This window comes from Crocodylus porosus, unplaced genomic scaffold, assembly GCF_001723895.1.
Source record: "Crocodylus porosus isolate Cpor-Errol unplaced genomic scaffold, CroPor_comp1, whole genome shotgun sequence".
Taxonomy (NCBI): domain Eukaryota; kingdom Metazoa; phylum Chordata; order Crocodylia; family Crocodylidae; genus Crocodylus; species Crocodylus porosus.
In genome coordinates, this window is record NW_017728909.1 from 25,397,075 (window position 1) to 25,414,211 (window position 17,137).

Consider the following 17,137-nt stretch of genomic DNA (forward strand, 5'->3'; position numbering starts at 1 on the left):
GGGAGGGGCATGGGGACCCCCTAGCACGCTCAGTGCCAGACCCAGAAGTGGACCAGAAGTACTTTTGGTCCATTTCCAGGTTCACCACTGAGCATCCTTACACCTCCCTCCCCTCCCCCCCGCAACAGACTTACCAGCTGGACACTGCTCTGCAAGCTCCCGAGATGGCCGTATGCATGCCGATAATGTCAGTTTTTCTTTTATCGGTGCCAATACAATATGAACCAATGCCTCTAATAAAAGCTGACACTGAGAACTTTTAATACTTAGCTTTTTTTTACTTGGTAACAAGTAAAACTCTCTTCCCTCTTAGGTTTGATGAATCGCTTTGGCAAACTCTTGATCTGACTGGTAAAAATCTGCTGCCAGGAGTGATTGGGCAGTTGCTGCCTGTAGGTGTAACTGTATTCCGTTGCCCAAGATCCTGTATCGGGGATCCTTTGTTTAAACACAGCAGGTGAGAATGTTGCCATATCTAAGTTTTCTGCAGCAAAGCTGCCACTTTCACGTTCTACTCTTGGCTACATATTGCAACCAGTATCATTTGGTTTAGCACCTCTGGTTGCACTTGGTGCTGCCATCATTTCAAAGTTTAGGGACACCACAAGTAGTTGTTAGGGGGGAGAACTAAAATCAGAGGAGCTGTGTTCACTTGTCATTGATCTAAAACCGTTGAAGAGCATGTGAACACAACTTTAACAACATAATCCGGCACAGTTATTTTGCAGGCACTTACCTCGTACATAGTCTTTATTCTGGAACTAATAACTACTTATTAGTGAAGCATCTTTTTAAAGGAAACTTGTTTTAACTCTAGTAGTATAGACAACTGTGATGAATTGCAAAGATCTGTGTACCCTGAAGCAAACAAACAACATTTTGCTGTTTAGGTAATAAGCTTAGTGGTTTTAACAGATCTGACATGTTTTAAAGTATACATGTTTTCTGCTACCTCTGCACACTTTGTGGTATGCAGATGCTCTGCCAGCAGGAGTGGGCTTCAGCATTTGACTGTGTGTCTTATATTGTATAAGAAACTGCTGAAACTTCCTTAGCCTGACAAAGGGTTTTTGAATCTGAAAGCTTGCTTAGCAGTTGTTTTCCAGCTATTTAAGTTGGTCTAAAAAAAATATCAGATTCACCCAAAGAACCTTGTTTTATATTGTATGTCTTTCTCCTTTCCAATTTGTAGACCTCTTAGACTGCAACATTTGGACCTGTCCAACTGTACAGTCAATGTTGCTGATCTCCATAGTATTCTCTACCAATGTCATAGACTACAGAACCTCAGCTTGGAAGGATTAAAACTTTCTGATGACATCATCAGGTGAGAGGGAATGTTCATTAGTGTTCAATAAAACTCTCTATTTATGGGCTTCTTTTTGGTGGGCAGGGGCTCCTGGACAGCCTTTAAAGGTGCATTCTTTGTTGCTTTCTTTGACTGAACTCATTGCATGAACTGAGTTTCCTTGCACAACTGCATAACCCAAATGCTTGGCCAACTGCTCATTCCCTTGCAGCTTCTTTGCCCCTCATGTAAAGAGGCTTTGTTTCCCCAGTTTTGCCATCTACCTCCATTATAATTTGGGAGCTGAATCATGCAGGATATGCAATGCTATTGACTGGATGACTTCACTGAGAATCACCGTCTAGTTGTTTGATCTGTGGACAGTTGCAAATGTCCCTAAATCTCTGGATCATATAACGGGGGCTCTTGGTCCCTTCTTTTTACACTTTGGGTTTTCTAATTTTTTCACCAAAATCTGGGTTCTGGTCAGATTCCCAGACTATTTACAGAGCTTTGGAACTAATGAGGTGCAGCATTCAGAAGCTTTTATGATACATACAAACAGGCAAATGCAGGAACACTAACCATAAAATTAAAAGTAAAGCCTTTTGAAGCTTGGTCAGCTAATGCCAGCTTGCAAATGAAGGCAAGGCATTTAGCACTTACTCTAGCAGGGTCAGTGAAGCTGCACTGGCACCATCTACCTGCAGGATTGAGGCTAACTTTGCAAATAGGGTAATTCCTTTTCTGTCACAGAAATGCAGCCCTTGCCTGCAGGGAAGCTGTGCTGGGGGTCTGTGGCCAGTTTGGGTTAAACTGACCAGAGAGGGGTTTAATTCTCCCCTCTACCCCATGGACAGGGACCCGACCCGGGTCTGCTGGGTGCTCCCCCCAGAAGGGCACCATGGTCCTGGGGGGCAGGGAGGAGAGTTAGTCTCCCTTCTACCCCCACTGGCAGCTAGGTTTGCCCACCCTCGCTGCCATGCTCCCTGCCCCCACCCCAGGAGCCCTCACTGGCCATGACACCGCCACTGCAGTGAGAGGGGGCAGGGCCCTTGTTGGGGGCAGCAGCCCCTGTCATAATGTGGGGGAGCGTGAGCTCCATAGCAGCTCTGCCAGCCCTGCAGGGCTCTGGTCTGCTCTGAGAACCCCAGTGGTGTTGCACACAACCCACCGCAGCTCTGCTGGTCCCACAGTGCAGTACCTCTGCCAGGAAGGGGCTCACGCTTTGCTACGTTATGACAGGGGCTGCTGCCCCCTAACAAGGGCTCTTCTCCCATTGCAGCAGTGGGGAGGGGGCAGGGCCCTTGCAGGGGCAGGCCCAGGAGCACAGTGCTGTTGACGGACAGACCTGGCTGCCAGTGGCTGGGCTGGAACAGAGAGCCTAGCCTGGAGAGCATGCTGGGAGTCTCTGGTTTAACTTAAACCAGCAAGGGGTCTGGGATAGACCTTGCATAAATCTGCTTGAGCCAAATCAGTTAAGTCTGATACCAGATTTATCTCAAACCGGTTTCAGCCATTTTGAAACTGGTTTATGTGCACTGAATGTCTGCTGTTACAGATATAAACCAGCTTCTGATCACTTAAACCAGTTTGTGTGTAATGGCTGTCCCTAGCCCATGACCCATCATGTATACTAGTTCAGCAGATAGTGGGCGCATCTACACAAGATGCTTAATGCCCATTGGAGTAATTCTACTGTGCATTAGCACGGCAGGTAAAGCCCATGTTAATGCGCAGTAGATTAATCCAATGCTCCATAAGTGTCACACAGAAAAAACATTCATCTGTGCTAATGCGTAGTAGTGCCAATTACAGCACACTAGGTTAGCACCTATTATACATTGTAATGTGCCATAACTATGACATATTAATGAATGTGTAGATCCACCCAAACAGTTACAGAACGTACTGAATCAAGGATCTCAGGGTTCATATCTATAGAGATGAAACTGTTGACCCTCTTGGCAATCATGAAGCTTTGACCTTTGCTTTTGAAAACAAAGCATTACTGGTGAATGCTAGGAGAGAACAAAATGTTGGGATAGTCTCTCTGATCTTTTTTCCAGGAACATTGCTCAGAATTCCAGTTTGGTGCGGCTAAATCTCTCCGGGTGTTCTGGATTTTCTGCAGAAGCACTGGAGACCATGTTGAGCAGCTGTTCTGGGTAGGGAGCAATTTATTTATTCATCTGTTTTGCAGGCTGCTGTTCCTTGTTGAATATCTAGATTACTCATGTTTCTATTAAACTACTTCCTTTTTTCCTTTTTTGCATAGCTAAGACCTCCTTCTGGCAATGTTTTATAATTATAAGACATCTTGCTTAAAGATGCATTCAGGGACAAAAACTGTTTGTGTCCCTTGGATTCCTGTTATGGCAATTTGATTTCCTTAATGAAAGAGTGAAGAGTCACATCGCCAAAGAGAAAGTTTGTCTTAAACTGGAGTGGCATTTGACAACTCCCCTACATGCAGAGCACAAACTTGATAGCAGAAAAGATAATGGCTTTACATCTCTGTTAAAATAATCCTTCAAAAACGTATGGTTGTCTAGTTCTCTGGAGGTTCAAGCTCTGATCTACTAATAGGAAGAAGGATAGTTTGTGGTTAAGGCACTGAGCTGGTGCTCTAGTCAGCTGGATTTAGTCCTGGTGCAGCTGACTTCCTGTGTGTTGCTGGGCAAGTGACTTGAGCATCAGCCAGCACAGCAACTGTATAAACAAAAATTTCACTTCTTTGGGCCTTTGCTTGCCATCTCTACAATGGGGCCCAATCCTATTTGGGACCTACCATGTTAAAATACAGAACTACGTAACGACACAGAGTAGATGCCACACAAAAATACATGCTTCTTTACCTCATTAGTGTGCTTTAATCCTGTTCTTCAGAAATCCTCTGAAGGAGGAGATGGTGCCTGGTTTCTTTGACCATTCACTTAGTTGCCTATTGAGAGATTAGCAAAAGAAGATTTCAGTAGTGCTGGTTAGCCATTAATAGTGGTTATTGATTTACTGGACCTCTAACGGCTTCAGTTGCCACAAAGGAACACCTAGGACAGGGCTGAAGAGACCTTACAACTTAAGACAAGCAACATGTGCAAAATTGGTTGGGAGAGTAGCAGTCGAACCAGGTAGTCTTTGAATATGCTGTTCAAAAGTAGAGGTGCACTGATATATTAGTCCATATTGGATTGGCACCAGTAAAATTGACGTTAATGGCAGTTGGCTTTTTCTGGCCAGTGCAGTTAAAAATATCAATAGATGTCATGCTTGTGTATGGAGCCGCAGCATGCACGCAGCCAGGAATGCAGCCCGGCATCTTGGAGAGCAGCGTCTGGCTGGTAAGTCTGAGGGGAAGGAGAGTAGGGGGGCAGGTTGAGGCCCCCACAGTGAGGGAGACAGTGGGGCTAGGGCTGGAGCATGTGGGCAGCTCATCCAGGAGGAGCAGGGATGTGGGGAGGGAGGCAGCTCCCCACTGCTGCCTGCATCCCTGGGGGAGACATGGGGGATATGTGCCCCCTGGATTTGTGTGTAGGGTGAGGGCGGGCTGCCTGCTGTGGGCTCAGCCAGAGGGTGCGCTGGCCTCTTCCTGGCAGGGGGGCTGGGTTGGGGCTGTGCTCAGGGCACATGGGCTGTGGAGCTGGGAGGGGGATGTACAGGGAATTTTGGGGTGGCTATAGTCTACCCTGTAGCCCTAGCGCCACTGCCTGCCCCACCCCAAGCACAGCCCTGGCCCAGCCCCCACTGGAAAGATGCTGGTGCACCCCTAGCCCGCAGCAAGTAGCCCTCCCTTGCCTCATGTACAGATTTGGGGGGCACATGGCCCCCATACCTCCCCCAAGGGTGCACACAGCGATAGGGAGCTGCCCCACCCCTGCATCCCCCAGATGAACTGCCCATGGCTCTGTTCTGCACCTTGCTCCAGCCCCTTGATCTGGCCCCCCCATGCCCCTTCCCTTCTCTGCCCTGACTTACCAGCTAGACACTGCTCTCCAAGCTACCAGGCTGCGCATCAGCATTGGCCGGTACAACTGCCATCGGTGCATGCCTATTCAAAAGAATCTTATAAATTGGCCAACTGGTTTAGCTACAGGCCCATCAGCCTGATCTCCATCTTGGGGAAGGTCTTGGAAAAAAATTATCAAAGAGGCCATCCTTAACAGACTGGCTGATGGCAACATCCTGAGGGATAGCCAGCACAGGTTTGTTGCGAGTGGGTCTTGCTCGACCAATCTCATTTCCTTTTACGACCAGGTGACCTATCACCCGAACAAGGGAGAAAGGATTTGATGTCATATATCTTGACTTAGAAGGCTTTTTTTAATCTGGTATCCCGTGATCACCTCTTGGCAAAACTGGCTAACTGCAGCCTCGGCACAATCCGCTGGCTGGGGAATTGGCTCTGTGGTAGGATCCAGAGGGTGGTGGTTGACGAAAGTCAACTTGGCCAGTCTGCTTCTGACACCAAACTCAGGGGTAAAGCATTCACACCTACCCTGACAGAAGGGTGATCCAGGCTGACCTTGACAGGCTTAGGAATTGGGCGGATGAGAACCTGATGGTGTTTAACACTGAAAAATGCAAGGTTCTCCACTTCGAGAGGAAAAACCTGCAGCATGCTTATAGGCTCAGGAGTGCTATGCTGGTTAGCGCCACGGACGAAAGGGACTTGGGGGTCAGGATTGACCACAAGATGAACATGAGGCTGCAATGTGATGCTGTGGCTAGTAAAGCGAGCAACATGCTGACCTGCATCCATAGATGCTTCTCAAGCAAATCCCAGGATGTCATTCTCCCCTTGTACTCAGCCTTGGTGAGGCCGCAGCTGGAGTACTGCGTCCAGTTTTGGGCTCCACAATTCAAAAAGGATGTGGAGAAGCTTGAGACAGTATAGAGGAGAGCCATGCACATGATCAGAGGTCAGGAAAACAGACCTTATGATGAGAGGCTGAGAGCCATGGGACTCTTCAGCCTGGAAAAGTGCAGGCTCAGGGGTGATCTGGTGGCCACCTATAAGTTTATCGGGGTGACCACCAGTATCTCGGGGAACATTTGTTCACCAGAGCGCCCCAAAGGATGACAAGGTCGAACGGTCACAAACTCCTCCATGATCATTTCAGGCTGGACATAAGGAAGAACTTCTTTACTGTCTGAGCTCCCAAGGTTTGGAATAGACTGCCACTCTAGAGATGGTTCAAGTGCCTACATTGAACACCTTCAAGAGACATTTGGATGTTTATCTTGCTGGGATCCCAGCTGACTTCCTGCCCCTGGGGTGGGGGGCTGGACTCTGATCTTCCGAGGGCCCTTCCAGCCCTAGTGTCTATGAATCTATGACTCTTAAGCTAGCAGTGGATAAGGGACATATAGTTCATCTGTTTTTCTTTAGAGACAGTCACACTACCTAACCAGTTACACAGAACAACAGGTGTGTGCCAGTAGGCATTAAGCAGTAACGACTACCAGGATGTCCATTATTAGTCCCTGAGCCATTTGTTTAATGTCATAACATTTGGTGTGACAGAGCAGAAACTCTGTGGTGGGTGTGTCATGTACAACTTGATTTTTAGTACTGGAATAATGCAGAAATGCCTTTAAGGCCCAAATCTTTGTTTCTGGATTGCTTCCAATGAGTGTTTATATGTTCATTTGCTTTTAGATTGCAAGAACTGAACTTGTCTTGGTGCGACTTCACAGCTGAACATGTTCAAGCAGCAGTCAGTCAAATTTCTTCAAAAGTAACTCAACTAAACCTCAGTGGATACAGGCAGAATCTACAGATATCAGGTAGCACTCAGAACTGGTGTTCCACGAAATGAATCTACTAGGCCCCAGTGAAGTATACCTAGGGTTACCAGACACTCACAGGGCTGTCACAAAGACTGCTAAACTAGCTGAACAATTTTCCTCCTCATTGGGCAACAATTAGCTTCTTGTTGATTCTTTATATGGCTTCTAGTAATTTCCATGTGTTGGGCAGTAGTAATGATATATACAAGCTGTGTGTGGCTTGCCTCTCCTGCCGAGGCCTTCACCTTTTGCACCTGCTCAGTTACAATAGCTGAGAGAGACTCTTGGCTGTTCCTGGATCTGAAAGTCTACCTATTGAGTTACTTTGCTGTTAAAATACCTAGTCCAGGGCTGTAACATGTTCTGAGAGATGGATTCAGTTCACCAGGTGTAGTCATGTAACCTTCACTATATACCCAGATTGTGCCAGATTTGCAAGTATGAACTGATGTATCAATCGACTTTGCAGATGGCCTGAAACAATGTTTCAGAGAGAAACTTCCCTGCTTTGATAATTTTCCAAGGTTAATTGTCATCAATAACTATATACAGTACAGTCGCATCTTTCGTGGGGGTTACGTTCTGAAGACTGCATATAGTTGAAATTGCCGGGCTTTGGTGCCACTGCAGCAGGGCCTGGACTAGGCGGGCACGGTGCTGCGCAGCAATTGCGCCTTCTGCACCCACTCCTCACCCCTCTTGTTCTCTGCCGCCTTGTCCCACATGAGCCCCCCAACCACACTGGCACGTGCCAGCAATACCACGTGGCACTGCACTATGCCAAGCGCATATAGTTGAAATCGCTTAAGTTAAATAGGCATAAGATGCGACTGTGCTGTAATGGTTGATCTTTTGGAGCAGCTGGAGTGGGAGTTACAGCATAAAGGAAAGGAAATGCAAAGACGACTGGGAGATAGAGAGAAATAGAGCCCAGAGAAGGAAAGGAAACTGAGGGCAGAACTAGCACTGGGCCTAAAGAGAAGCATATTTTTTCAGCCAGGAAACAGGACAAGAAGGTGCCAAATAGCACCAGACAGTTTGGTTATTCCACCAGGCTGTACTTCACCCTTTCTCTCTATGCCTCCCACTGACTTCAGTGCATACTCCATTAAGAGGAAGATGCATCTCTGCCTACATATCCCCGTCTACCATGAATGAACATGGAGCTCTGACTTCTCCAAATTAATAGGACACCCCTTCCCCTGAATTTGGGTTCTTGCTGAGTAAGAGGAGATGCAAAGGATTGATTACAAAAGCAACAGTACTAAACTCTTATGCTGTCCAAGGAATTGGCTTGAAAGGGTGTGCTTTCATTTGCACACAATGTAAGAGCCTTTGGGCTGCTGATATCCATTCTATCTGACTTGCAATTTGGTATCACATGGAGGCCACAATTGGGAATTTGGGAATCTGAGTTCTGGCATTCTGGGTGCTGAATTCACATAATGGCAAGCTGATCCCTGTTGCAAAGTACTTACAGTTTAAAGGCAAACTAACAGCACTATTTGTAGACATGAAGGAAGAACTTAAAGCAGCAGTACAATTTCTTGATTTACATAAAATAACCGGGAGATATCCAAAAACCCAGGTACTGTGAAAATTAAAAGTGTACTGGAAATGTTGGAAAGAGCTAGGTGCAGAAATAGTTTTCACTTGCATGAATGCATGGGAAGTTCTTCTATATTAAAAGAAGAGTGACTAAATTTTAAAACTAACAAGAAAATTAGTTTGTTGATTATGCAAATGATACTTCAGGGACACTTCTTTGAACAAGAGAGTTTTACTGGGGCTTCTGGGGAACCAAAACTTGTGCATTGAACAACATCATTGAAGAGATTTTATATATTTCAAGTGCAGTAGAAATAATTTTTAAAACAGATGTAAAAAAAAAAAAGTTGCATGTACTGATTCTTAGTAGAAAACAAGTAAATGAGATTGGATGTAGAAGCAACTAATTCAAACCACATGCAACTTTAAAAGTAGCTTTTGCTTGCAGGGAGAAGTTATAATATTACTGAAAAGTGACTGGCTGATCATTTCTGTCTGGCTTTTTTTTCAGATGTTAAAACCTTGGTAGAAAGATGCCCTTATCTCATTCACTTAGATTTAAGGTAAGAAACTGAGTGTAGCAAACTCTTCGCCCCTTACAGGGCAGGGAAAGATTTTTGTTCCAGTGCAATGCTGTAATTTTCTAGCCATAATTCATAACAACATGGCATAATGCAGTAAAGTACTTAACTTAGCAAAACTTCCTGCTTATGGAGAAGTAACCCCCTTGTCAGTTTCATAAGCACTTTCTGGATGCTAGAAGAAGATGCTTCAGAAGCTTTATTTTCTACTTGAAAAAAGCTTTTGGGAAAATAAATACAAGTTTAACAAATGTTTCTCATCCCAACCTGCACTTTTTTCCTCCCACTACAGTGACAGTGTAATGTTGAAACCTGAATGTTTTCAATATTTCCATCAACTCATCTATCTACAGCATCTGTCCCTTAGTCGATGTTACCAGATATCTCCAGCTGCCTTGTTGTAAGTAATGTCTTACAGTTTCAGTTAACATGTAAAATATACAATGTCTATCCAATATCTTTTCTCCAAGACCCTGAGCCTCTGCAGTTTTAGCAATTAAAAAACAGGAGGGGAAGATGGGCTTGGATCAGAAGCAGGGAGAAGGAAACAGAAACAAAAGAACCCGAGGACACACTCCCCCACTTGCGCTGGGCCAGACCCCATTTTTCCTGAGTCTAGCCCTTCTTTTGTCAGCAGACATCTGTTAAAACCCAGGTGGCATGAATGTATCACCCCTTCTCTAACATGGATTTAGATAGCAGGTGTAGGTTGTCATTATCTTTTAATTACTTAGTTAACTGAAATGGAAGTGGCCTGTGTTATGAGCCTGACTCGTTTGCAGCGAGGGTGCCTAGTCTCTCTGCCAAGAGGTAAGCAATTGCTTTTCCTGTCTCTTGGCACCAAGCACCCGTTTCCCACAGACAGTATTCCACAGCAGTGCACATGGCTGGTCCCTGTGCTCCCAACAGCATGCTGTTGTGCATACACAGGAGCAGCTGAGCGTGGGAGGAGGGATGGGGAACAAGGTAGGCTGAAGAGCATGGCCCACAGTTGCTTAACTGGACCAGCACGAGGAGCCACGAAGCATGTGGTTTTGGTTTGTGGAGTTCAAGTCCTCAGAGAAACAGTGCTTACCCTCCTTGGATACAGACCTGGGTCTGGGTGGGGGTAGATCATGGAAAAAGCAGGGCATGGAGGGGTGGGGGAAAGGGGGGAAAGTCCTGCCCCGCTTCCCCTCACCTGGCATGAGCTATATTCCAGTTCAGTGGTTCTAAAAATGTCCAAAAAAAAAATGATGAAGGACTATGTAGCAAGTGCTGGGCCCAAGGTGTAGCCATGATGCCCCCTGGTGGCCACACAGCTTCTGCTTCATCCTGGCCCTCTGGGTAGCTGCCCCTTTTCCCCCACCCCTGCCATGCCTTGATGTAAATAATTTGGAAAAGAGGCCAGGGGTCCTGGAGCAGCCCCTCTATCAGGCTGTTTTTTAACACACTAAATCACCTTAAGGGGCCAGCAAAATTACCCCTTAAAAAGTAATTAGTGTGTTACAGTTATAGCCATGCCTATGACTTACAGATGTTGTCATTCAATCACTCTCCCTTCATTGGGGCCTCAGCTCTGCCCTTTTCCTCTGGATGGGCATTTTAAACTAGGATCACTGTGCTGGACCTAGCTTCTGCCTTGCTTCTGGCAAAGAGTCTGCTTTTGGCCCAGTCTCTGCCCTGCTCTGGATACTGGGCCCTGTGGTCCAGGATTCAGCCCTGTCACAGCTGCTATCTGTTAGTGCCTCAAGACTGGCCCCTGGCAGAGTTCAAACAGCCATGTGCCCCTTAAACACCTTGGGACCTCCTCTACCCCCAAACCACCAGTATAAGTAAGCTACAGCCAGTGGGCTTAGGTTTTCTATAACACAAACTAGCCCTGCATGGGGTTCAAACATAACCCCAGGTCACTGGCTATACCATCAGGCTTCCCCCTACCCCATGCTGTATTCCTTGCGAGTCAGCAGCATTCTACCTGCATTATTCCTAGGACAATCCAGGTGTCAGCCAGGGGCTTTTCTGCTACCCTCCTGCCCCAGAGCTCTTTCCTCAGCAGCCTCCAGGCTAGACTGCCTACCTAGGCTCAGACTTGGGCTTGTACGTTCTCTAAGCCCTGCTCCCTTCTGGTCAGATGACTGCCCCAGACCTGCTGCAGGTGTGCCCTTTACCTTAATGGGCCACTTACTGCCTAGGCAGCAGCATCTTCTTTCTGCCTTCCTTCTTACAGCTGGCCCCTGTTTAGCTGCCTGGGCTCCAGCTACTGCAGTTTTTCCCCTTAAAGTAACAGGAGCACTAAGCACCCTGTTACAGGCTAAAACAATTGAGAAGCACTCATCTAAGAGTTCCAGCTCAAGCTGATAAATCATGTGTTTAGGCTTATCCTGAGAGATCCTCTCTCTTCCTGATGTTTCCTTATTAAATCAAGCTCTCCTTACAGAAAATAGTTTGGTAACTAGGACAACACGGAGCAACATTCATAAATTATTACAGAGATGCTCCAAAACAGTCACCTACACTACAACAGTAAGAGTCCTTCACAGTACTCCACAGCAATTTCAGATAAATTAAGGACAGAAGTATCCACTATTTTGAAATGACCAGGACTTGTATTTTTCAGCACACTTAGCACTACCTGGAACTTTATATCTGCAAATCTAGCTCTTCCTGATTTCCACTGAAGCTGCAAGTACTCAGTGCTTCTGCAAGTTAGGCTCCAGTGCCTTAAGTTAGGCATCCAACAAATAATGGACCATTTGGTGACTTCCCAGCCTTGTTTAAGAGCGGTGTTTAAGAGGGATTGTTTGCCTGAATCCCATTTCTCCAGGAATATATTCGTCTGTCTTGACCATGACACCATCTTTTCTTCCTACAGACCTCTGTCTTATTCATTTATGCACCTTACAGCTTCTAAGATAACAGCCTTGCAATGCCAATTCATCCCCTCAAACTGCTCTGTTCTGTGCACGGAATGATACAGAGATAAAACTCTACAGAAGCAGCCAGACGAGCATGTATGTGCCTCTTGCAGCATCTCAAACCCCTTTGAGATGCTGCAAGAGGCACGTGTGGGAACAAACTGAAGGATTGGAGACAGAGCAGGAGAACAAGCAGGGAGGGGGCTGATGAGCAGGAGGCTGGAGACAAGCCCCTGGGGATCAGCTGGAAGCTTCCCCTATTGTCTCCAGCCTCCTGAGGATGGAGATGAGCAGGAGAACAAGCAGGGGATGGGGGCCGTAGCCCCTGGGCAGGGGGGCTGGAACCATGCAGGCAGGGCAGTTCAGGTGCTGTGTGGGAGTGTTCTGCCCTGTGGGGGGCAAGGAACCTACCCCTCCTAAGCAGTCCTCACACCCACAGTCCCCCTACACACTGACCTGCATTCCTCCACAGCCATGCACAAACCCTACATGTCCCTCCCTATCACACCTGCCATGTGATAAACCAAAAGCAAACATTAAAACTTACAGATATTTAGGATTTATTTCATTATGATGCTAGAGACACTGGCAGGATTTCAAATTGCTTTCACATTGTAAATATAGCAATAAAACATTGCCCATCTCATCAGTCCCCCTCTCTCTCTCTCGTTCTAATTGTGGAAGAACATGGATTTTGGGGTATTTAAAAAGAGTGAATTTGGGATGCTGCTTCAGCAGTTTAACCTGACACAAGGGGCTAGTGTCCCCAGATACCAAGTTGCTGGGCCTCAGAAGCTCCTGAGAACAAGCAGCCCTCAGCTGCTGGCCAAGGCAGGTTTTTATACTGCTGGGGTCAGCACAGGTGCCCTAGTGGCACAATTTGATCCACAACAAAATGCATGTTTGGGTACATACTCTGAGGCAAAAAGCCCCAGCTCAAATTTGCACCACTCCTATTTGAGCTGCTGCAAGCTCACGTGCTTGCATGTGTGGACACACCCTACTGGTGTAAATTACTCCAGTTCAGCTTTCATCTGTATGTGTCCATATCAGGGTAACCATTTGCTAAAGGCAAATAGGCTGTAACATGCTCTCCCAAAACCCTGGAGTGAGGGGAAGTAATAGCTACTTATTGTGTGTACTGTCCCAGGTTCATTGCAGGTCTGCATTCCTGATCCCCTGTCACTTACCTCAGTATACCAAACCAATGCAAGGTTAATGAGTTTGGTCCAGAATTATAATAGTTGTCCACGTGCCTCAAAGCATAATCTCAGGCCAGACCTTCCAATTAGCATGTATTTGGTAACACTGGAGCTACTACAGCTATTTAATTGATCTGGCTCTTTAGAAATTTTCAACAGTTTTCCAAGATGCTCTGGTAGATCTTCTAGAAGTTCCAAAAAGTATTGAAAAAAAAAAAATTATGTACTGACTGGTGAAACATTTTCCTCCTACTTGTTTTGCTAATGAGTCAGCTGTCTTGAGTTTGGTTCCATTTTTCTCTCAGGAGTACTGGGAAGGTAGTACAGAAAAGCTGACCACAGACTAACTGCTCTGCAAATATTTGTTTACGTGGTCTTTCAGGAGGATCAGGTAACTTAGCTGAAGGAATTTAAAAACGAGCTGTTCCAACCTGCCATTTGCATGGTAGGAGGTGCATCTTTTGTGAAATATCCTTGTGACTGATTCACTATTTTATAGCACCATAAATTTGCTGAATGTGCATCAGAACAACAGGTATATTAACACATTACCCTAGCGATAAATGTAACTGGCACCAGAGGCCTACGAAAAGGAGCTTTGTGAGCCTCTCACCCTTAAGAAATAAAATCCTTAAGCAATTTTTAAACAGCACAACCAAGGCTCACATAAGGTCTACAGTAAATTAAATGTTTTGTCCAATTCATTAGGTAGCAGCCTTAAAATATTGGATGCATAAGAAAATCCAGCTCCACTGTTGTCATGTTGTCATTAAAATGACACTTTCACTAACTCTTTAAGATCAGGTTGGGGTAAAAATGAGCAGTGTGCAAGATGAGTTTATCTGTTTCTGAAGCTAGACTGTTCAAATGGGAATCCCAAGATCATTACCAGGGTGTAGTGGTGTGGCTTGCATTTTGTTTGCTCCTTATGATGATTCCATCTGCTGCCTGGTTGCATATTCGGGTACATTACTGTTTGTCCACATGCTACTGTAGCAGAGTAATGAAATAACCTGGTCTATATACCCAGCCAATGTCACAACAAAGTAAGAGAGGTTAGATACTTTGCAATAGCTTACCCAGTAATCTAGGGGAAATTCCTTCCACTGGTTCTGAATGTCTGTTTTAATAAAGTTCATTATTGCGCTTAAGTTAAGAAGAAGAAACCAATCACCTTCTATTTTGTAAGTCACACTTCATACAGAAAATGGCCATAACCACCTAATCCAGCCATCCTCATCAGCTGCCAGTCTGTATGTATGAGGATCATGTAACAACCTGTCATATTTACCAAATGTTTTATTACACTTACATTTCTCGTTCTATTCAATGTGGCTGAGCAATTAAACTTTTAAAAATCAATTGAGAGATTAAATTTTCAATAAAGCTTACTTTTAAAATAAGCTGATTTTTTAAAACAACAGAGGTAATTTGAAATGCTGTATATTCCAATTTCTCAGGCAGGAAGAATAAGACTAATAGATTAATGAGGCTAAGAGGTTTTAAACCACTTGGGCAGTCTACTAATCAGTTTTTTTTTTTCCTCTCCAGAGAACTTGGTGAAATTCCCACACTAAAGACTCTTCAAGTTTTTGGAATAGTGACTGACAATGCCCTGCAGCTCTTGAAGGAAACACTCCCCCACATAAAGATCAACTGTTCACATTTTACAACCATCGCAAGGCCAACTGTTGGCAGCAAAAAGAACCAAGAGATCTGGGGAATCAAATGCAGATTGACACTGAGAAATCCCAGTGGTTTGTGATGCACAGTTTGCAAGATATTTCCTTTGATTGATGCCAAGTGTGGGGCAGTTCATGGAGAATTTTGAACACTGAAGCACCACTCTCACTTTTTATAGTGTTTTTAACTTGGTGTTATACCACAATTTAGTTTTATAAATACATTTTTACATTGTCTTTTTAACACCCATTAGTATTTCAAGATAGTTATCTATCTAATCAGGTATGAATTTTTGGAGGTTTAAAAGAAAAGACAACACAGCCTTTTTTTAAGTAAAGATTACTTTCAAAAGCAGTTTATACTTCCAATATAGACTGCCTTTGAAAACATGCTAAACAGTACTAAAATAGAAATAGGTGATTTGCATTAAATAGAACAGGTGTTCAGTTTTCTGCTAACATGCTGAAATTTTCTGAGTTATAATGTTGTTCTTTGTTCAGAAAACCAGAAGCACCTTTTAACTGCCCCTGTCGCCTTTCCAAATATTGTTACTTCCTGTAAGAGACTGGCAATATTGAAAGCTGTTCCAGCTAATTGTTGTCAAAGAACTATTCTGCTTCATCATGATTCAATATATTCCTGACTTCCTTGTTTCAGTTTTTAGACCTCAGAAGGAATAAGGGTGTTAAATATTTGTGTTAGACATGCTGATGCTTCCTATTACTGTGTTTTTATATGCTACTTTCACTGAGCCTCATGGCAGTAGAGGTCATGGGAAGGGAAATTCACACAAAAGCAACTCTGAGGCAGCTAAATACCACACAAGCTATAGGCAGCAGAACAGAGCTATGGCAGACTTTTTCAGTAGATTATGGAAAGGATCCTCATTATTTCGCAGCTGCTGTTCTGAGGAGTTTAACTTGAAACCTCTTTACAGACTTGTTGCATATAAAACTAGTCCCTTTCCCTGTTGGTGTTTCTTGCTCTGTGCATCATCTGACTTACTGATTAAATGGCACACAAATGGAACATTATGTAACTTACCTGGTTCCTACAGGTTCCAAATACCCAGACATGGGGAGCAGATCTCATCACTGGTAAGCTAGGTGGGAAAGTGCTTTTTATAAAATTGTTCCTCTCAAGGCCCCATAAAAGTAGGAAAAGGTGAGAAAAGGTGAAATATACAGAACTACAATGTTCTTCAGTGCCAGGAAGGGGACCTGGGGATCCATAGGAAGTTAGTAGGACAGCAGGAGCTGTTCAGATCACCTGACTGGTATTTGTATGGAGTAGTGTCAGGAGAAATAGGGAACCTGTTGTAGCCATGTATGCTGCAGTCTAGGAGAGGAGGTAGCAATAGTGCTTAAGTTTCTAGGCCCTGCTTCCTGTAGGTTTAAACACCAAACACATTTTGTTATAGTTTTTAAGGGTAGTTAAAACTCAAAAGTGTACTTGCTTAAGTGGATAATACAGAAACAAACCAAATATTCATCTCATTCATTTGCCACAAGAGCGGAAGGATAAACAAAGAGATGTGAGTACCTCAGTAGTTTTCAGGTGATCTGGCTTCCTTTTCAGGCTCTCCCACAGATTTCCTGCGAGATCTCAGCCAGTTGGCCCTTATGCCCCCATTCCCATCTGTAAAACAGATCTGATACATTTCTACTTCAAAGAATGCTGATGAAATTTACTGATGGCTGTTAGCCATGTTGGATACAAGGGTCTCGGGGCCATAAGATCACAGAAAGGTATGTACAGTAGGCCTGTGAGAAGCAGTTAGTATTTGTTTTGTATTTTAATTTAGCCGATTCAGAAGACAGTGATTTGATTTGGTAATTTGAATCACCGTGCCGAATTTGATTCAGAGATTTGGCCACTGCTAAATTGGCTGAATCTCTGAATTGGACAGGCCCTATCCCCTGCCCACTCTCCCAGCCCCATCAATGGCTGCCCTAGCCCACCCCAGCTCCCAATAAAAATAAAGGGGTGGACTCACTGGCTCTTGCCAGGTTGGGGGGCGATCCTTGCTGTCCCGTGCTATGTGGGGAGGGCTCTGCCAGGAGTCCCCAGAAGCCCTGAGGCTTCTGCAGCAGCTGGTGAGTGCCAGGCTTTTAAAAAAAAAAAGAGCCAGGGGCCTGGGCTGGGCAG

General features: G+C 44.9%; 2 protein-coding genes across 2 annotated transcripts in view; one reads left to right on the plus strand and one right to left on the minus strand.

The window, feature by feature from the left end:
- SKP2 (S-phase kinase associated protein 2) overlaps positions 1-16,430 on the plus strand; it is a 25,751-nt gene extending 9,321 nt beyond the window's left edge. The window contains exons 4-10 of the mRNA XM_019531958.1: positions 314-457; positions 1,193-1,327; positions 3,358-3,456; positions 6,948-7,075; positions 9,138-9,189; positions 9,500-9,607; positions 14,858-16,430. Coding sequence (XP_019387503.1) covers positions 314-457; positions 1,193-1,327; positions 3,358-3,456; positions 6,948-7,075; positions 9,138-9,189; positions 9,500-9,607; positions 14,858-15,071 — 880 coding nt within the window. The 3' untranslated portion in view covers positions 15,072-16,430. The remainder of the gene's footprint in view (positions 1-313; positions 458-1,192; positions 1,328-3,357; positions 3,457-6,947; positions 7,076-9,137; positions 9,190-9,499; positions 9,608-14,857) is intronic.
- NADK2 (NAD kinase 2, mitochondrial) overlaps positions 1-17,137 on the minus strand; it is a 63,393-nt gene that overhangs the window by 2,635 nt on the left and 43,621 nt on the right. The window contains exon 10 of the mRNA XM_019531962.1: positions 4,147-4,232. Coding sequence (XP_019387507.1) covers positions 4,151-4,232 — 82 coding nt within the window. The 3' untranslated portion in view covers positions 4,147-4,150. The remainder of the gene's footprint in view (positions 1-4,146; positions 4,233-17,137) is intronic.